The 21,023-nt window shown below is 38.0% G+C and overlaps 1 protein-coding gene across 3 annotated transcripts; it reads right to left on the bottom strand.

The window, feature by feature from the left end:
* Positions 1–496: 496 nt before the first annotated feature.
* Positions 497–20,764, bottom strand: LOC100244348 (CDT1-like protein a, chloroplastic). 3 transcript variants are annotated; one of them, XM_019225855.2, is made up of 10 exons: positions 20,630–20,739; positions 20,294–20,400; positions 17,986–18,219; positions 17,780–17,899; positions 16,609–16,834; positions 13,238–13,933; positions 3,353–3,554; positions 3,180–3,270; positions 1,040–1,108; positions 497–854 (listed from the first exon to the last, which is right to left on the bottom strand). In XM_019225855.2, exons 3-10 carry the CDS (start codon positions 18,213–18,215, stop codon positions 839–841), a joined length of 1,650 nt encoding a protein of 549 aa, XP_019081400.1. In that variant the 5' UTR covers positions 18,216–18,219; positions 20,294–20,400; positions 20,630–20,739; the 3' UTR covers positions 497–838. The 3 variants fall into 3 exon arrangements, with proteins under 3 accessions (XP_019081400.1, XP_002267629.3, XP_010662037.1); XM_002267593.5 differs by lacking the exon at positions 20,294–20,400 and having other exon boundaries at positions 20,630–20,764; XM_010663735.3 differs by lacking the exons at positions 20,294–20,400; positions 20,630–20,739 and adding an exon at positions 20,172–20,261.
* Positions 20,765–21,023: the final 259 nt, after the last annotated feature.

Below are 21,023 nucleotides of genomic sequence, written 5' to 3'. Positions count from 1 at the left end.
AAGTCACAACCTATCTAATGGTAATACTCTTGTTTGGATGCTAAGAAACTATTGAGCTTACTACCATGTCTAGTCCTCTAACAAAAATGCAAACCCAATAGAACAAAGCGAAGTAGGGTCTCTTTGAGCATCACTCTGTTGAAACATTTTTCTTTATTTATATATTTTCAGGAATATTGTCCTCTGGATATATGACTAGGTCATATGCTATAGTACTGTCGAGGTATAGTATCTTCATTTTTAACATAATTAAATTAAATAAAATCAAACATTAGCAGTTCAATTTCATATTTGTCTATAGTAAGCTACTGTCTAAATTTGACTATGTTACATCCTAAGTATGATGGCTTTTAGAAGAAAAAGAAAATTGCCTTTTGTCATCTACATAGTACTTGGCAATATAGGATATAAATTATAATTAGTTATAAAACTTTAGATGATATCATGGAAATGAAATTATTCCACTAACACTTGAAATGAGTCTAGCTTACCATTAGCCTACTTGCCCAGTTTCCATTTCATTACCACTGCATATGATATCACTATGCTCCATTGCATTTAAAGAATCAATTTGTAGGGTTTCATGAAGCCCAGCAGTTAATTTTAACTTCATTCATGATCAGGCCAGGAAAGGAGTGGGGTGGTGAATAGATACAAAAACAGAAGGAACTTCAATAAGACCACTTGAATTCTATATCAACCAAACTGAAGGACTGATTACCACACTTCTCACGGTCCAGAGAGTAGGCCTTTCTTCAATATCCAAAAGACTGTAAAACAGTTATCCTCATCGGGAATGGAAAAAAGTCAGCAAATGATATTGTAGTTCATGTCAGATCTAAGGTGACCACCCCCTGCACATAGAATACATGCTTTAAGTTAGAAAACGGAACCATTTTTCGGCCATGAAGAGCCAAGTGATAGCCTGATGATGGAGGTTAATGCAGAATGCATTAGAGAGACATACTCTGCCTAAACAAACAAAAAGGAAGGGAAAAAAAAAAGGCACACAGAATTTTGTATTGATAATAATAATTACCTATGGCAATCTTGTCCTACGTTACAGAGCCTTGCACAAACTGAATCCAAATTTGACTCCTTCCTGATGCTGCAAACAGGCAAGGAATGCAAGAGGAAACAATACACATAATTTAGTATATAACAATAAAAGTCAACAATCAGCTTTTCTGCTCATTAAGACCAGATGGAATATGGTTATTCAACTGATACAATCAAGAGAGCTGACCATAATGACTAATATAACTCTGTGGCTTAACTCGACCCAATCAAATATCTCTCATGGGTATCTAATCTTGCAAACTACTAAAAACACCTGGGATGGTCTTGCTTAACATATCAGAGCTAGGAATGCCAAATAGATCTTTCAATATGAGAAACGGATTTATAATATCACTCAAGATGACAAGTATCTTACCCTTTATTTCTCTATTTTTTTTATCAGACCCTTATTTTGTCTATTCTGAAGTAAAAATGGAAGAACACTATTATCAGAGTTTTCCGGTGGATTGCCCAACAGACACAGCCATGTTTCAAAAGTAATTAGAGAAAGATTGAGACTTGATTGTGTTGACTCTTGTTATACCAATCTAGGGAATGATCAGGCTTGCAATGTTTATGTCCCTGCGGGAGAGAGATGCTGTTGCTATACAGTGAGATTACAGTGGTGAAGGAAAGGCTTATAATGGACACAAAGCCAGTGAAGTGCAGGGAGATGAGAAAGATAACTTTTGATGTCATGGTGCAGGAAGCATGCTTCAAGCTTCATCCGCAACATGGCTTTGTGCTTGATCAGGAGACAAGTGATTATAAGCTCACAAACTCCTGTTGGTTCTTCCACCTTTGCAACCCCAGCAGCATTTTCACGGAAGGAAGTTGAGCTGTTTTGTTGGATTATAGCTCAGATGGAACCATCTATTGCCTCTTCAACTTGGCTTTACTAGCTTATACCAGGCCAATATGACACCCCAATCATTCATTTAGCATAATTGAGGAGCATGTGATCATGTGATTGGTGTGTCATCCTTGTGTCTATCTTTTAATACTAGAGTAAATATAAGGTTAAGATTGCTGATGGATATTTACCTACCATATCTGCCATCTGGTATAGGTGTTGTTTCAAATAGTCCTTCCCTGTCATTTAAATCTGTTTTACATGTTTCAAATTTCTCTAAAATTTCCTGTTTGTTAGTTGTATTACAAAAGCCATAGGTTGTAGTGTAACCTTTTCCCTCATGCTGTATTTTTTCAAAATCTTGTAATTAAGAAGATGATAGGTAATGGTGGTGAGAGGGATTATCTCGTTGACTGATGGGCAGCTTCTCTCAAGAAAAAGCATCAGCCTAGATGCAGAGGGTTCTTGATCACTCAATTGCTCCAACAGAGTTGTAGATTTAAGCATCATTCCTTTCAGTTAAAATTTTGTTTTCTTCTTTAGTTTCTACGCTAATCTAACTTGCTACTAAATGCAGGACACTTCTCAGGGAACCTTGAAACTTAGTCTTTAAAATATCATTTTTGTCCTCTTCTTTTTCAAAGTGAAGCTCTTCTCCTACTTTGTCTTTAACATTCAAATGACAAGACAAAACCTTTATCCCTCTATCATGTTTCTCTCTGATCTACCATTTTGATCGGTGAAGTTTTGATTGTGATTGGAAGTACATCCACTTATTTGATGACTTCTGAGGCTTATGGATTTATGGTTGGAAATGAAGGTTTAGCTGTGCAGCTGGTTTCTATGTTGGGTTATAGGGTGGGGGAGCTTCCTTCCACTTATCTGTGTCTGCCTTAGGGTACGTCCTCTGAATCATCAACGATTTGGTATGTGTGGATGAAAGATTTCACAGATGGTTTGCTATATGGCAGAAGGCAATATCTATAATCAATCAAGAGGTAAGAAGTCACTTATCATCAAAAGCACCTTGTCTAATCCACATATTTATTTTACATCCCTCTTTATCATCCCAAAGAAGGTTAATTTAAGGTTTGAGAAGATTCAAAGAAATTTCCTATATGATCAATAGAAGTTTCAATATCACGTGTTAGTGCAATAATTTAGGGATAAGAATAAATCTACATACAAAGTACACAAACTTTTAATGTGATTCATCTAAATCAAATTCCAAAATTTCATCAAGGAAAGAGAAATAGCATGTGGTCACCTGTACAAAAGATCTCCACAAGGTGCCAGCTTCCTGAAAATCCACTCTGGAATCAGCTTTTCAAGAAGCTCAATCTGTTCTTCAATCTCTCCTGCAAAGTAAACCAGACAAGTTGATTGTTCAGCTAATTTTTTAAAATACTAGTATTCTAGGTTCACACCATTCATACATACTTCTCTCAATGATATCACAGTTGTTCATAATTATCTTGTGCACAAGCTCCTCTTTTGTGATTGAAAAGCAGCCGAGAGATAGAAATATGCGGTGAATCAAAGCAACAAGGTCAACCAAGCAAGTTGACACTTGCTGAGATGTTACTAAAACCCTTTGCTTCATCTCATGAGCATTGCTAGTGCAATCATTGCTCTCCTCTACCTATAAGAGTGAATATTGAGATAAGTAATACAAATATAGTGTAGCAAGGGATATAAAACTCTTGAGCCACCAATAAGAACGACTAGAAAGACATAATTGAAACAGAATTCCAGCATAAATGGTGCATCTGTTAGGCAAAGGTACCGTATTTGAATATCTTGCTGAGAACTCCTGAGCCAAAGGAATGACCATGCTAGGGCCAGAAAGTCTCAAGTTTACAATATATCGTATAGAGGCTGAAAATCTCTGGTTTTGTTAGGCCATAATGCATAAATGGGCACAATTTATTACAGATTGACAAAATATAGTCTCAAAAAGAATCAAAATAGCAAAATGTTGAATAGAGATTCCTAATAGTCTCCATATGTTTATATAAATTTTTAAATTAAACTCAGATTTAATATCCTACACTTACACGACAATCTTTGGCTTTGAAGCTCAAAAACCACTCGATATAGATCGATTTAGATAAATTTAGAAAGTTGTTAGAAAGTCTGGGTGTTAGAAAGTTGTCTTTTCTTAATAAGGTGCTTCTTCAAAAATGGTGTTGGAGATTTGCTCTTGAGAATGAGTCTCTTTGGAAACAAATGATTGTAGGGAAGTACAGAGAAAAAGAGGGGAGATGTGTTCTAAAGCTTTGAGGGAAAGCTATGGGGTGGGCCTTTGGAAGGCAATCCAAATCTAAATCACCATCTCGAAATGGAAGATATGCTGTTGGTTTGCCCCTTGCCCCTGCTTCGGGTGGAGCAGCAAGTGGAAGGCGTTCAACAAGAAGGTTGGTTTTAGGGTAGGAAATGGCAGGAAGGTGAGATTTTGGCAGGATAAGTGGTGTGGGGAGGAGCCCTAGGTTGTGGCTTTCCTAGAGTTGTTTCAATAGCCATTAATAAAGAAGTTCGGGTAGACTAGATGTGGGAACAGGTTAGGGAAGTGGGTTGTTGGAATCCAGTATTCACAATACCAATAAATGATTGGGAATTGGGGGAGGTGGAAGAGTTGCTTAGAAGGTTGCAACAAGTGATCAAACGAGGTGTTGAGGATGTCATGGTTAGGTGGTTGTCAAAAGGAGGCACTTTCATTGTCAAATCCTTTTACTCCTTAGCAGGTTGCTTTCCAAAAGGATTTCCCACAAGCACTATGGATTCCTTGGATGCCGATGAGAGTCAATTTTTTTACTTGGGAAGCAGTTTGGGAAAAAGTCTAACTCTAAATCAAACTAAAAATGAAGGGTTGGTGTCTTCCAAGCAAATGTTATTTGTGTAAGGGTGAAGAAGAGTCAACAAACCATATCCTTCTTCATTGCCCTATGGCAATCATGTTGTGACATCTTATTTTTCTCTTTTTTATGTACAATGGGTAATGCCTTTCTCAATCAAGGATGCCCTCCTCAGTTGGTGGGATGCCTTTGTTAGGAAGAAAAGAAAAAAGGCCTAGAAAGCAATTCCTTTGTGCTTATTTTAGAACTTATGCAAAGACAAAAACTGAATAGCATTTAAAGATTTTGATTTAACGGACCATGCTATTTTATGCTCCTTGATGTACACATTTTTGGAGTAGGTTAAGGTACCTTTAGGATCTAGCATGTTATCTTTATTTGACTTTATAAATTGGTTGTGTTGTAAAGTGGGGTGACGATGTTGTTGTTGTTTGTTTTTTTTGGATCCCTCATTTTTTTAGCCTTGTATACATCATGTATATTTTGGGTACTTAGGTGCTTTTAATACAATTGCTTTACCTATAAAAAAAACACTTATCCCTTGCTAATATCATAAACTTCTGATTTTATAGTTCAAAATCCACTCAACAAGGGTCTAAAAGATCATTTTTGGCTTTTGTGAGACCATTTCTAATGAATAAAAAAACCTATCTTTTCACAAGGGTTTATTACAATGGGAGAGAGAGAGCGTGAACGCGACGATGAGCAAGAACGTGATGATGGAAGAAAGCAAGATTACGCCGGCGAGGGAGCTAAAGATAAGGAGGGGCCTTGAAGAAGACGAAGGGGGAGCAGGTTCGTAGTAGAGTCAAAGGTGTTCGAGCTTGCATTAATAGAGAGAAGAGGAAAACCCCAAATATTCATAAAGGAAAGTAAGGGCGGAGTCTCGTCCTGGGTCAAAGTGGGAATGGAGAGTTTAGGGCTCCTAATGGAGGGCCTAAATCACTGTATAAGGGACGAGAAAGAAGACAAATGGGTAAGGGAATGGAAATAACAGGGGAAATCCTACTCTCTGCTGCGAAGCGCGAATTAAGTGGGATGCTTCTTCCGGCTAGGGGTAACCGACTCGGAACGAAAGCAATACTGTATCTACATCCCAAAAGGTAGAAGAGGAAAAAAGGGATGGGTTTCAATGGCGGAAAATCTACAGCTACTACGAAGATCAATTGGCAGAAAGGACAATATGCAAGAAGAAATGGTCGGTGGAAACTTGGCTATGAAGAGAACGTTCGCGAAAGTGGTGAAGAAACCGATCTGCAGAGATATAAACTCAATTAAGGTGAAGGTATGGAGGGAGGAAATCCATAGAAATCTGGAAAAATTGGAATATTGTGTAGTTGGGAGCTGGAACCCTAAGTCAGGCGATTAAGAAGATTTGGAGAAATTGGGGAAATTTATGGCGAACTCTTGGGGATTGAAAGGAAGGTTAGGGTTGGCGAAATTGGAGAAAAATAGAATTTTGTTGGAATTTGAATTATTGGATGAAGCTCAACGTGCTCTTCTTTCAGGAGAGAGAACGATGGGAGGGCTTAGGCTGAGATTTGAGAAATGGAGTCCAAAAACTGGTTGCAGGAAGGAGGAGGAACAAAGCAATGAAGTTTGGGTTAGAATCTTTGGGCTACCAGTCTCGTTATGGAACCCGACTGTGTTGAGAAAGGTGGGGGATGAATATGGTGGCTTCATTGCCATCGATCCGCAGACGGCGAAGTTGGAAGAACTCCAATGGGCTAGGATTTTGGTTAAGATGGACGGAGAAGCCAAGCCGAGTACGCTAGAGATTGGGGTTGAGGAGGAAGCTTACGCCCTTATCCTCTGGTGGGAGCTTAGGTCGTCAGTCAAGAAGATTAGAGTTGACAGTCGAAAAAGTGGGGAGGTCAGGGGTGACAACCTCTCACACTCCAGCTCGCGCGTAGAGTTGGAATCGGCCCTTGAAAGGCCCGAGGAGCTGCTGCTGTCAGATGAGGGAACGGGGAGGCAGGAGAGGGTTATGGGCCGAGAGGTGACAGCTAATCGGGCCCAAGAATCAGCGCCCATGGGATCTGAGAGGAGGGCCTGTGGGCCGAGCTCACAAAGAGAATTTACGGGCCTAAAGCTAAAGGGAGTGGTGAATGAAGGTGCAGGGCCAGAGGCTGGGCCGTCCAAGAGTTGGGCTTTTGACGAGGATGGCTCTATGCTGGATGGGGCCAGACCAATTAAGCCCATGGCCCAAGAATTAGTCTTCGAACGGCCCGAGGTGCTGACGCATTCAGATAAGGGGTTGGGCTTGCAGGAGAGGAACTTGGGCTGGAAAGGAATAGCAGACCGGGCCCAGGCGCCAGTGATTAAGGGCATAGAGAAGGGTCCATGTGGGCCGAATGCAGCGATAGGCCTAAAGCTAAAGGAAATGGTGGTTATCTCTGTTGGACCAAAGGCTAGCCAGCCTAAAAGATGGGCTCATGATGGGAGAGGCCCAACGTCTGAGTTGGAAAAGGTCAGATCAGGTGAGTCCATGGCCCAAAACAAAGTTAAAAGACCCCTGGAGAAGGAATGTCTCCTGGAATGCAGAATTGCTAGCAACGGGAGTTTCTTCAGAGGGAGAGCACTTAGTTATCTGGGAGACAGAGGAAATAAGGAAGAAAAGGGAGAAATCCATACTCTCAGCAACAGACAAGGCTCTGGCAGAGGAAGCCATGAGGTATGACTCTGGACTAAGAATAGAGGGGAAAAGGGGTTATGGGTCTTCTCATCTTATCCTGTATTCTTTTGATCAGACTCCGGAGGGGGAGTCTTTCGATCACTCTGGGGTGCTAGGGGAAATAAATGAAGTTGGACCCGGAGTGGATGGCAATGGATACTGGGACTTGGCAGAATTCACTAAGGACAATAATTTGGCTAGAGGAAGGTGGAGTGGAATTCAGAGATGACAGAAGCTCAAGAGATCAAAAATGAGAAAGAGGACAGATGGGAGGAAAGTAGCTTGGCGAAGTTTAGTCACTTTTTGGGTTTTTCGACAGAGGGGCTGGAAAAGGAAATTTTGAATTTTTTTTATCAAAATAAGAAAGAGACGGGAGAGAATTCATAGCAAAGAATTGATGGAGAAGTCAAAATTTGAGAGGGAATTGAAGAGGCTGGAGTGCTCAGTTAATTATGAGAAGGGGTATAAGCAAAAAGGCCCTTCACAGGACAAAGGGGATCAGATTGCAGTAGATTAATGAAGCTAAAGTTGTGAAGTTGGAATGTGAGGGGGGCAAATGACAGGTCCAAGAGGAAAATTATCAAGACATGCATAAGGAATCAAAAAATTGACTTACTGTGTATTCAGGAGACAAAAATTCAGCCAATGTCAGAGGGGGTGGTGAGAAGTTTAGGCTCGGGAAGATTCTTAGATTGGAGGGCTTTGGATGAGATGGGGCAACGGGAGGTCTGTTGATTTGCTGGGATAAAAGGTCGCTGGAAATTGTGGATTGGGAGGAGGGTCAATACTCTCTATCGCGTTGATTCAAGAATGTGGAAGATGGGCTTGTATGGATGTTTACGGGAGTCTATGGTCCTTTCACCAAAGAGGAAAGAGAATGTTTGTGGAAAGAGATTGGGGTTGTAAGAGGAATTTGGGACGAGCCTTGGTGCTTAGGGGGCGAATTTAATAGTACCCTATTTCAAAGAGAAAGAAGCAGACAAGGGAGAATAACCCAGACCATGAGGAGGTTTGCTTCTATTATTGATGACCTAGGGCCGGTAGATCTTCCGCTGCAAGGAGGAGTGTTTACTTGGAGCGGGGGCCTTAACAACCAGTCCTGGGCTAGATTGGACAGGTTCTTGGTGTCTCCTAGTTGGTTAGATCAGTTCAATGGGGTGCTTCAAAGAAGACTGCCTCGTCCTGTTTCTGACCACTTCCCCCTTCTTCTAGTAGGGAGCGGGCTAAGGAGAGGTCCTTCTCCTTTCAAGTTCAAAAACATGTGGCTAAAAGTTGAGGGTTTTTTAGACCTTATCCGGAATTGGTGGAGGGGGATTGAGGTAAGAGGCACTGCTAGCTATAGATTGGCAGCAAAGATGAAGGAGATCAAACAGAAACTAAAGGTTTGGAATAGAGAGGTCTTTGGAAATCTAGAAAGCAATAAAAGTTCAGCTTTGCAGCAAGTGGATTATTGGGACCGTGTGGAAAGTGAAAGAAGATTGTCTTTGGAGGAGACAGAATTAAAAAATGAAGCAAAGGAAAACTATAAAAAATGGGTTCTCTTGGAAGAAAGTCATTGGAGACAACTCTCAAGGGAGATATGGCTTAAGAAAGGGGATAAAAATACGGGATTTTTTCATCGGATGACAAATGCCCACCGTAACAATAACTCCTTGGACAGAATTAAAATTGATGGGGTTTGGCTCTTAGAGGAGCAGGAAGTAAGGGAAGGGATTGCTAATGTTTATCAACAGATGCTCTCAGAAGACTCGGGGTGGAAGGCGGATATTGGGAGGATCCAATTAGATCAAATTAGCCAGCAAGAAGCAGAGAATCTTGAGATTCCGTTCTCTGAAAATGAGATCCATTCAGCCTTGATGGAGATGAATGGGGATAAAGCCCCTGGGCCGAATGATTTTACTATGGCGTTTTGGCATAGTTGTTGGGATTTTGTGAAAGGGGAGATCTTGGAGATGTTTAAGGAGTTTCATGAGCAAAGCTCCTTTCTCAAAAGTCTCAATAATACTTTCCTGGTTCTGATTCCTATGAAAGGGGGTGCAGCCGATCTTGGGGATTTTAGACCAATTAGTCTCTTAGGGGGGCTATACAAGTTGCTGGCTAAAGTGTTAGCTAATAGACTCAAGAGAGTGTTAAGCAAAGTGGTAGCCCCAACCCAGAATGCATTTGTGATGGGAAGACAAATCCTTGATGCTTTCTTAATTGCGAATGAGGTGATAGACTCGTGGCAGAAAAGAAAAGAGAAATGGCTCATATGTAAGTTGGATATTGAGAAAGCGTATGATAGCATCAACTGACAGTTTTTGTTGAAGACCTTACACAAAATGGGATTTGGCTCAAAATGGCTGGGTTGGATGTGGAGTTGTATATCTTCAGCCAAGTTTTCAGTTCTAGTTAATGGGGTTCCAGCTGGTTTTTTCCCGAGTTCTAAAGGGCTTCGTCAAGTGGATCTCTTATCTCCTTACCTCTTTGTTCTGGGAATGAAAGTTCTAGATGCCTTAATTAGGAGGGCGGTTGCTGGGGGCTACCTCTCAAAATGCAGTATTCATGGTGATAGGAGACACAATCTAAAAATATCTCATCTTTTCTTTGTTGATGATACAATTGTGTTCTGTGAGGCTAATAAAGAGCACCTAACACATTTAAGCTGGATTCTTTTGTGGTTTGAAGCAGCTTTCAGGCCTAAGGATTAATTTGGACAAAAGTGAAATTATCCCAGTTGGTGTGGTGGAGGAGATTGAGGAGATGGCAGTGGAATTAGAGTGTAGGGTGGGCTCGTTGCCTTCTCAATACTTGGGCTTGCCAGTAGGGGCTCCTAACAAAGCCCCTTCTGTTTGGGATGGGGTGGAAGAGAAAGTGAGGAGGAGACTAGCACGGTGGAAACGACAATATATCTCCAAAGGTGGGAGAATCACTCTCATAAAAAGCACCTTGGCTAGCATGCCAATCTATCATATGTCCCTGTTCCAGATGCCTAAGTCAATTGCTAGGAGATTAGAAAAAGTTCAAAGAGACTTCCTTTAGGGAGGGGGAAGCGTGGAAAGGAAAGCTCATCTAATTAAGTGAGAGGTGATTTGTACGGGCAAAAGCAAGGGAGGGCTAGGCTAAAGGAAGCTAGTGCTCTTGAACAAAGCCTTGCTTGGTAAATGGATCTGGAGATTCGCTTATGATAAAGATAATCTATGGAAGCAAGTGATAACGGCGAAATATGGGCAAAAAGGTCATGGTTGGAGAGCAAAGAGGGCTTATGGGGCGTTCGGAGTAGGGGTGTGGAAGGAAATTTTGAAGGAAACTGAATGGTGCTGGGACAACATGGGGTTCATTGTTGGGAAAGGAAGCAAAATCAATTTTTGGACTGATGTTTGGTGTAATGGTACAAGGCTGTCCCAAAATTTCCCTCATCTTTTCGCTATGGCTTCCCATAGGAATGCTACGGTGGAGGAGATGTGGGATCAGAATTTCGGTCAAGGGGATTGGAATCTAAGATTTTTGAAGGACTTTAATGATTGGGAGATGGATATGATAGGGGACTTGCTCCATGCTCTGAGGGGTTACAAGCCTTCTATGGAGGAAGATTCAGTCTGCTGGAAGGGAAGAAAGAATGGAAAGTTTAGGGTCAAAGAAGCGTATAGATTGGTGGTCAGATCCAATGATATTGTTTTTCCGTCAAGATGCATTTGGGTGGATTCAGTTCCAACCAAGGTCGCATTCTATGCTTGGGAGGCTACATGGGGAAGGGTGCTCACTCTTGATAGGCTCCAGAAAAGAGGATGGCAGCTTCCTAATTGTTGCTTTCTGTGTGGTTGTGAAGAAAAAACTGTAAATCATATACTTATTCACTGTATAGTGGTCAGAGTTCTATGGGATATTGTCCTTGGGTTATCAGGTGTGCAGTGGGTCTTTCCAGAAACTGTAAAGGAGGTCTTAACTAGCTGGAGGGGCCCTTTTGTGGGAAAAATAAAAAGGAAAAAGATATGGAAATCCATACCGTTGTGTATTTTTTGGACAGTTTGGAAAGAAATGAATAGACTAGCTTTTAGAGGGGGAGTGTTAGATATTCAAAAGCTTAAGAATTCTTTTGTTTGTAGTTTGTGGAGCTGAGCTAGATTGTATATTGGAGAGGAGCGTCTGTCCCTTATAGGGTTCTTGGAATGGTTAGCGTCCAACTAAGGGATGGTGAGACTTTGTTGGTCTTCTTTTTGCTTTGAGAGGGGGTAGTTGCTTTGTATACCCCCTGTATACTTTGTAACTTTCCGTCTCTTCTTTAATACATTTTGCTTTACTTATCAAAAAAAAAACCTATCTTTCAATAAATTAAGAAAAATAAAAAATAAAAAAAATTAGAATAGCCAATTTTAGGCTTTATTTGGATACACCTTCTTTTTTTGTTTTTAAAATAGAAACTTTTATACCAAAAGTATAAGCTTACCAAATGTCCTTAAAAATTTCTTCAAAAATTTTAAAATTCAAGTAATAAAATTTTTTTGACAACTTAGTTTTTTTAATTAGTTTTTAACAACAATTACATTTTCAATTTAAGTCTTTAAGAGTTCTAATATTTTATTTCAACGTTATTAAAGGCCAATCACCTAGGTCACCTAGGCCATCAGGCTAAGCAAGGCAAATAAAAGTCACCTCTTAAGGACCTTGGCAAGGTAGCTTCAAAGAGGCAACGCCTAAACAATCGCTTTGGGATAAGGCACAAGGCATAGAGGCGAGATCGCCTTTGACCATGAGTTAAGATTAAACATACTTAAGATTATAATTTCATTCAATATAGCATTGCATTAAACAACTATAAGATGAAATATTATATTATCGATCATAGAGAAAATGAAATGGAGGATTATCAATCTAGTCTTAATGGAAGTAATGATAATTTTAATTTCAATCATGACTCTGATGATGATGCCCAAAGCTTTTCTAGGATGTTCATTCTCTTATTTCGCTTTTTATTATGATTTTTAGATGTCGGAAAAATTAGAATATCCATTTAGATAGGATGAATATCGCTAAACAATATGATGTTTCTTATGATGTGGGATATAATATTTAACACTTTGAATAATTATTACTATTTTGTTAATTTTATAAGGCATCATGATGGATGAAAAATAAATAGTATTGATTGTTGAAGACAACGCTTATATTGGTTAAGTATCAAATAAGTGAATATATGTATATTTTTTATTGTCTTATCATAATCAGGCTATCGCCTTGTTTTTCACCTTTCGCCTTAGGCTAAAAGGAGTCTTATCACCTAAACATCACCTTTTGCTTTTGACAACACTGTTTTATTTAGAAGTTATCACTATTTTCTATTTTTAAAGACAAAAAATAGGAAGTGTATCTAAATGAAAATGTATCAAAATATGTATCAAATTATGAATTATCATAATGTCTAACTTATTGAATTTTGCATCTCATTCGTAAATTTTATGACTAAACTAGCTCAAAAAATGCAGCATATTAAATTAGTTTATTGACTTATTCATTGTATTCACCGTGGCTCACAATCTAAAGAAGAATCATTCTGTTCAAGGACACTAACTGCTAGGTGTGCCAACCACAACAAAACTCAAAAGTTGGTAGATTATGTTCTGATCCTAGAACAAGTTATTTTAATCAAGGATTAAAATCAGCCCAACTCAAGGAAATTGTATCCATGCCTTTCCGAAATAATGAGAGGAAATGGACCAACAATTATAGCATAACCTCTCTAGCAGGTACAGAAGATTAAATTGAAGGTTATGAGTTTCAGAAACATTCTATAAACATAACTGGGTCAAGAAGCCATACCTTTTGCAGAAGTTCTGCAGAGCCAGAAGCCTCCTCTTCCACATGAACCCCTTTAGCCTCCACTGTTTGAGAAAGAGTATCATGTATAACTTTGTGACATTCTGGCTCATCCAAAGTGTTCAGCACACTTTCATCACCTTCCAGGCATGAAAAGTCCAGTGACCTCTTTGTGGGCATATGGCATGAAGTTCCCATTTGTCTAGTCACAGTCTTCAACTTGTTGTCACAACTGGGCATTGATCTCTTTGGTGTCAACTGTGCAGGCGTTTCTACCATTAAACAATCAGAAACCATAGGATGCTTCAGGTAAGGGCTTTCACAAGCACTGGAACTAACAGAGCTTTGGGGACAAATTAGTCCAACAGGGGGCTTAATAATGGTGGATTCAGAATATAACTCAGAAGACTCCTTATGTTGCTCGCTTTTTATTTCTTTGTTAGTGACAATATCAGAACTGGAAGACAACAATGGAACTAGAGATGCTAAGAGTTGGGTCTTTCCTGTTTCTGCCACAACAGCCTTCTCAGAGAAGTGTCTTCTGAAAGATGGATTAAGATGGCATGAGTTTGCTAACAACTCAACTTCAGAGGTTGGTTGAGATTCTATTGATGAATCCACAGGCAATGACTTCGGAATAATGTTCTGAGTTCTCTGGTTAAACGGCTCTGGCAATATGGCCTCTGGGATATCACATCCCTGTTCTCCAAAAAACAAAACAGAGTTTAATTCAAATAAATCTTGAGAAAATATGGTGACATGCCACCTGCTTCAGCCAAACATGCACCTAATCAGAAGCAAGGAACTAGGCTGAGCCACCCAGCCTAATGCAGAACCAACAAAAGCAATGTTGTGCACTAAAAACAATGAGAGGAGCTTAGTCCAGAATTGAGGAGATGTCACCTATGTATATCCTTAAGTGGACTAAACTTTTGTGTATAGTTCTGCTTGTATGGTGGAGTTTAGTCATACTTTAATCAGCTTCTTGTGTTTTGTGGGAAGAACCCCTCATCCCTCTTAGGTACTTTTGTTTTTACAATTAATACATCTTTTGTTTCTGATAATAATAATAATAATAATAATTTTTTTTTATATAGGTAAAGAGAAATATATTAAACAGAAAGAGGAGACACCAAACTAGTGCCCTCTAGGTATACAGGGAGTATACAAAAGCAGCCCACAGACTTTGAACCAAGGGGAAAGAACAACCCCTACCCTTACTTAGAGCCTAGCCACTCAAAAAAGCTAACAAGGGCTCAAAACTATAAACACCCTAACCCAAGACCATAAATTACATACAAAAAAATGTTTCAGTCTTACTTAGAGCCTAGCCAATAATAATAATAAATAATAAATAGTAAAAATTAAAAATTAATTTATACACTCACAGCACCTAATGAGTTGATCTCAACCAACTTATCTACCATACCATTTTCAGATGTTCAGAATTCATCCCCAAGAAAGACGTAATCTCAATTTTAATGATAACAAAACAAGGCTTGGAACTAATGATTTATCCCAAGTGTGTTTAGGAAAGAAGATTTCCAAAGAGGCAATTAAGAAGACATCAAGTTAAAAGGAAATCAAGAAGAATGAGAAGACTTCAAAGAGATGGTATTCCAAGTTCAATAATTTTCTTAGAATTCCTTTGTAAGGTTGTCAGCGAATTAGGTTCATATTGCATTACATATTTATTCAAGAACCTAAAGTTGCATAATTGCCTAAATCAATTTTATTTTTTAAATTGGATGAAACTTCTTTATAAATGAAAACCATCTTTGTTTAGTGTTATTCAAAATTAAAAACGCTTTTCAAAATGACAAGGAGTTTATCTAAATGGATTTTCCTAAGGATTTTGTATTAAAGATGTAAAAGTTGCAAAAACTATAGAACTCATTCATGCATTTTTTAATGATTTTTATAAAAAAATGAGATTGAATATCTTAAGTATAAAAACCCATGTTTTGACATGCATTTCATCATTAAAAAGGACTTTTCAATATTAAATTTTCATATTGAAACAATCTGAGTCGTTAAAAGTCATTTGTACATCATTTTCTCACATTTTTTTGTATGTTTGACTAATGGTTGGCCAAAGCAATCAATTGGTAAGCCCAAACAATTGACTAGTTCAGGAAAATTTTCATAAATTAAATTGGCAAAAGCATGTTTCAACCTGTTGAGGTGGAACGTTGACTGATCAAGGTACAAGTTGAACAAATCGAGCTCCCATGGCCTAACGGTCACTTGCTATACCTTCTATTACCCAACAGCTAGTAGCTAGTTTGACCCATTAGTTGACCAGTTGACTCCAAACTGTGCCTAACAGCTAGTTTAGGCTTCCTAACTCCAATTTAAAGGCTCTAAACTACATGTATAGCATGAGGGAGAATTCCAAATCTTTATTAAATTTTATTTAAGCCTTAAAGAAGACTTTTAAAGTGCACATTTAGTGCACCTCAATTTTAGTATCTTGTATCCATTTAAGCTTAAACTTGTACTAGAATTTTGTGAGAATAATTTTCTATCAAAGTGTAACCTTGTGAGAATTACTCAAGAGAGGGGTATATCTTGAGAGGATGCTTTGGAACCATAATCCAAAAGGAATAGTTTGGAGACTTCGGCTTTAAAAGTCTTGGTGTCACAGGTCCCTTAGAACTATAATCCAAGTGTAAAGCTTGAAGGCTTGGGAGCCTTGATTAATAGAGCCCTCACTTAGATAGGAGCTTGAGGAGAGTGGATGAAGGTCAAGTTGCGCAAAACCATTATATAAAACTAGTGTTTGCATTCCTCTCTTTGCTACTCTCTAATTATTTGCAATTGTTTTTATATTGATTTTTATCATATTACTATTTATATTATCACTTGCATTCATGATTGTTAAATTTGACCACCAACCTTTTCATCCCCCCTCCTTTAAGGTGATTACTTTAGCTTGGTATAGCTAGGATTGTAACACCAAGTATATAAAAAATTTTATCATAAATTTCACATAAAAACTCTTCCTAAACATGTATTGACCTTATTGGGAAGTCCACTTCAATAGTTAATTCTATCCTCCAAATCGAGCTAGTAGCATAATCGGGATTCCATGCATTTATCCTGCAATGGGAATTATTTTATAACAAATTTGATTAAATATTCTTTTTTTTTTTTTTTGATAAATAAATTTGACTAAATATTCTTCAATAACTGCATTTTGAAGAATTCTCTCATAGCGGTGTTCAGATGGTCTTTCAGCATTTCCAAATATGATTTTCAAAAATTAATTATCATAATAACAATAATGCAAACAGTGGTAGTAATAATAAGTACTACTACTAATTCTAATACCAACACTAAGTCACTAACAATAATAAGGCAGCAGCTATTACCTCAGGATGAATGTTAAAGAAATCTAAAAGCCTATAGGCAAAAACTTGGCGCAGAGCCATAAAAGTGGACTTTTCCTGATGACCTTCAATAACATCAAACAGCAAGGAAATTTTCATATCTGGCTTCATACACAGGCTTTTCACATCATGTATGAGGATATAATCAATTTGTACAACTTCAGGAAGTATATACTTTATCTGTGCAAGATGCCTGTATGAGAACTTTCTGAAAAAGAAAAAAATCAATGGTTAGGCATAAAAGGATGGCCTAATAAGTAGAAACAAATGGAAAAGCTAAATGATACTTGCACTATGTGACTTTAAAACCGTGATTGTGACACTTATGTGTGTACAAGAAGTTGCAGCATATGCAATTCTATCAAGTTTAATATCAAGCAAGGTGAGTTGGCCTCGATATCTAAACCTGAAGATGTATAGTATCATTTATCTGGGCATTAGCCGCCTAATCAGACCCTAAACTCTCAAAATTATTTATCAGAATTGGAATGTTCTTATGAGCCAGGGCTAACAGGTCTGTTTTCAAATTAGTCAAGATAAAATATCTGTTCAGTAGGCTAGCATAACCTTTTTGACTAAAAATTACCTTGAAAGGAAACCCCCACAGATCATATCTTGTCTTACAATTTTCTATAAAAACAGGTATTGACTTCTTGTAAATCACAATGTGTAATTTTATTTATTAAAAAAAAAATCTAGGAAGCACAAAAATCACACTCCACAACTATTATTTGTGGGCTCTGTGGGCTTTAAGTGAAGGGGGTTAGTGGATAAAAACAATTCAGGGCCATCATCTATAATCCCTTAAAGTCTTAAGTACTTAAGGCCTAACAGATAAAAAATGTTATAGATGCATAATTTCAAATAATGGCAGAATTTGCATCAAGTCAGTATTTGCATGACTCCACGAGTAATTACAATCTTCTAGGGACTCAAGAAACCAGAAACATGTACCATTTAATGAATTAGTATTTTAAAAATTCTGAAATCAATTTTTTTTATAAGAATTCTGAAATTGATTATGATCCAGCAAGAAAAATGTAAGGAACCAGGAGCTTTCTTTATGGAACCAGAAACATGAGCCATATTAATTTCATTACTATCAAGTTACCAACAACATAACAAAGAATATAACCATCAAGCTCCAAATTACCTCTTTGTCAGAATTTCCACCTGAGTACAAATATTCTGAAAAGTGGTAGGCTTTTTACGCAGACCAAGCAATCTCAATGAACAATTCATACGATCAAAGAACTCTGCTATGGTCTTGTATCTGGAAATAGAAGGCAATGGCTACTGTTAGGATGGAAAACAATTGTTTTAAAAAATGCAAACATATGCATTTGTAGAGATACCCACTTATCAGGAAGATTGATCTCTTTCTCTTTGAAATTAGCATGTAAAGGCTCACTTGTCTTTTGTGGCGTCAATGAAGCAATTTCAGTTTCAGAATTCAAGTTTCCAACAATTCCTGATGTTTTAACAGGGCTAGGAGACAGAGCATCTGATTTCTCAACACCAGGAAGAATTTGTTCACACTTCAAATCCAAAGCTTCTTGTCTTGTTTCCTCACAATTTATTTGTTCCATGCTTCTGCAATAACACGATACAAAGAATTTAAAGCTGAATGAGATAGAATCCTTGATTTAGGAAATAGAAATAACTGCTCTTAGAAAGTGAAAGAAAAGAAGTGAGGACAGACACCTAATAAGAAAAGTGCAAACCTCATAAAAAGAAATGTCAACAAAAATCAAATTACTAGATACCATAGAAAATGAAGGACTTGAGGCTATAAGGATCCTGTTGAGTCTATCAGAGAACCCCAACCTGCTGTGCTAGCTATCATCTAGCACCAAATATTTTTAATGGGTTGTCATCTAGCACCAAATATGACCAGTGTTCATTAGTAAAATTTATGTTAAGATGCCCTTTAGATGGTGTTTGGTCTGCATAAGCAACTATGCAGATTTCCTTGGAATCAGCTAAAGCAATGGGTTGTGACTCATCTAAATCACCTCTCCATTATTGCCTTTGGAACACAGTTGTGGAATCAACCCCTCAAGAAGATCAACAATAGGGTAATTGTATCCAAAAGCATTTCCATTAGCTTTTCTCAATAACCAGCAGCTTTTGTATGATTTATTCCTGGATCCTGAGAAATAATATTAGTAAATCCTCCAAGCTAACATATCTTCTTGATACCTTAACTTCTGTTATGCTTTGCTTCTCCAGTCTGGATGATCAAGTTCAGTCCATTGAAAATAATGGTGCCATGCAAATTGACCTCTGATTCTCAACTATTGAAGATGGATTAACAGATATCCATCCCACTCCCCCCACCCCCCACAAACAATAAAAAATGATTTGAAGGGCCAAGCTTCCTCCGAAGGTTAAGAACTGGGTGGAATGGTAGCTGTAAGAAGTGTGACAATTTTTTCCTGCACTGACTTTTACCTTTGCATAGTGGAAAGGGATGCTCAATTTAACGGCTTTAAGCTGGGTGGCTCCATGGGACATCTCTTCTATGAATTCCAAGGCATTAGGCAAGATAAAGGCAAAATTTTGTGGCCATGTGCCATTCTTGCATTAATTTGGCTTATTGGTCAAAAAGCAAACCTAGAAATTTTGAGGATATGTTCTACCATGAGGAATTAATTTGAAAGAAATTGGTGTCTACTTAAGCTCCATAGAGGCCTTAGTGATTAAGGAGTTCATAGAAGTGCCTCTCCTGCACATTATGAAAGATCAGAGGGAGACTTGAGAGAGAAGTAGGAAATTGTTGTCCATAACTTGTAGTTGCTGTTCTTTGATGAATCCGGGACAAATGGGTATTGGACGAATTGTTATGAAACATCTTGGATGGTGTTTGGTATACATGTTAAGTTGGCAAGATATGGCAAAGCTAGCTAGGCAAAGAGAGTTTAGCTCTTTTTGAGGATGCTAGAAAAACTTAGTGAACAAGCTGAAATGGGATGAAGTTTGAAGGTGACTTGTCTACCCTCATTAAGTGGGCTTCTTCAAATAATTTTGGTCTGTTTTATAGAAGAAAAAAATGAGAATATTTTTTGTGATTTTCAAAAATAGAAAAATTAAAGGGATCACTTAGAGATGAGATCAAGATGTTGCTTTTCACATATCCAAAACTGCAATCCTGTTAACAATTGAAAATGATCCAAAATGGCAAAAAAGAAAAGAAAAACAGTTTTATTTCTGCTATCAAACAAGCTCTTTAGTTATTGGAGGAATACCCATTTCATAGTAGAGGTAAAGGATCCCTATTCCTGAATGGAGGTTGAGTTCAAATGAAGTGTGTGCCACCAGCTGTGAACTAAGAACTCAATTTTTTTCTCAGATTATTTTCAATTGAGAAGTCTTGAGGGCATTTTTAACCCTTGGGGAGGCCAAGGTGGTTGAAATTGGTCGCATTTGCACATTGGTTCAAGAAAGAATTCAAAAACAATCAACTCTTTAAAATCACATCCCCAGGCTCAACACGTTATCATTGAAAAGCAAAGACTATGGTAACGTTTATGTGCAGTGAATACCTAAAGTCATTTTCCTGGGTTTTCTCTGGACCTCAGCAACCAAACATTCATGCAAACAAGAAAACCTGGAATTTGAAAACCCAGCATTGGTTCAAGTGAAGTGCGTGACACCAGCTATATACCTAGAAGTCTTCTTCACTTGCGAAACTTAACAGGGCAAACTTTTTTGAAATCGGTCACAGTCCCAGCCTCCTAGTTTGAAGACTGAATCCGTGAGCAATCAACTCTTCTGAAATCGCATTCCAGGCCTCAATGATTATCACCACAAATAAAAGACTATAATACTATTTATATGCAACGAATCCCCACAAACGTCATTTTCACTCATTTTGCTGGGTTTTCTCAGCATCCGGACAAACAAACAGACAGACAAGAAAAAATCAAATTTGACAAGTCAACGATTGTTCCTTCAACCAAATGAGAAATCATTCAAAAATTAAAAATCAAAAACCACGAACCTTGCCTCGGCTCTCTCCCAATGCGTGCCTGAAACCCTAGAAAGAGGAGGGAAACCGCTGTGTTCAAAATTAGACTGGACTGGACCGTAAATGGGCTTTGCTCATTTGAACCAAGAATAATCTAGAGATGGGCTTGGGTTTGCCATCCACTTATATTGTTTTTATTATTTTTCATGAAAGAAAGGCATGAACGAAGGCAATAGTATCTCCACTCGAAATAAAAGTAAAAAACCATGAATTGATAATTTCATAATCTTCCATATACCCATTTATTAATTAGTTAAATATTTCTCTAAAACAAATGTTATTATTTTCTCAAACCCATCTTAGAGTGTATTTGACAATTATTCTGTGAAATGTTTATAATATTTTTAATGTTTGAAAAATAAATATT

This window comes from Vitis vinifera, chromosome 16, assembly GCF_030704535.1.
Source record: "Vitis vinifera cultivar Pinot Noir 40024 chromosome 16, ASM3070453v1".
NCBI lineage: Eukaryota > Viridiplantae > Streptophyta > Magnoliopsida > Vitales > Vitaceae > Vitis > Vitis vinifera.
This window is presented reverse-complemented; position numbering and strand designations above follow the sequence as displayed.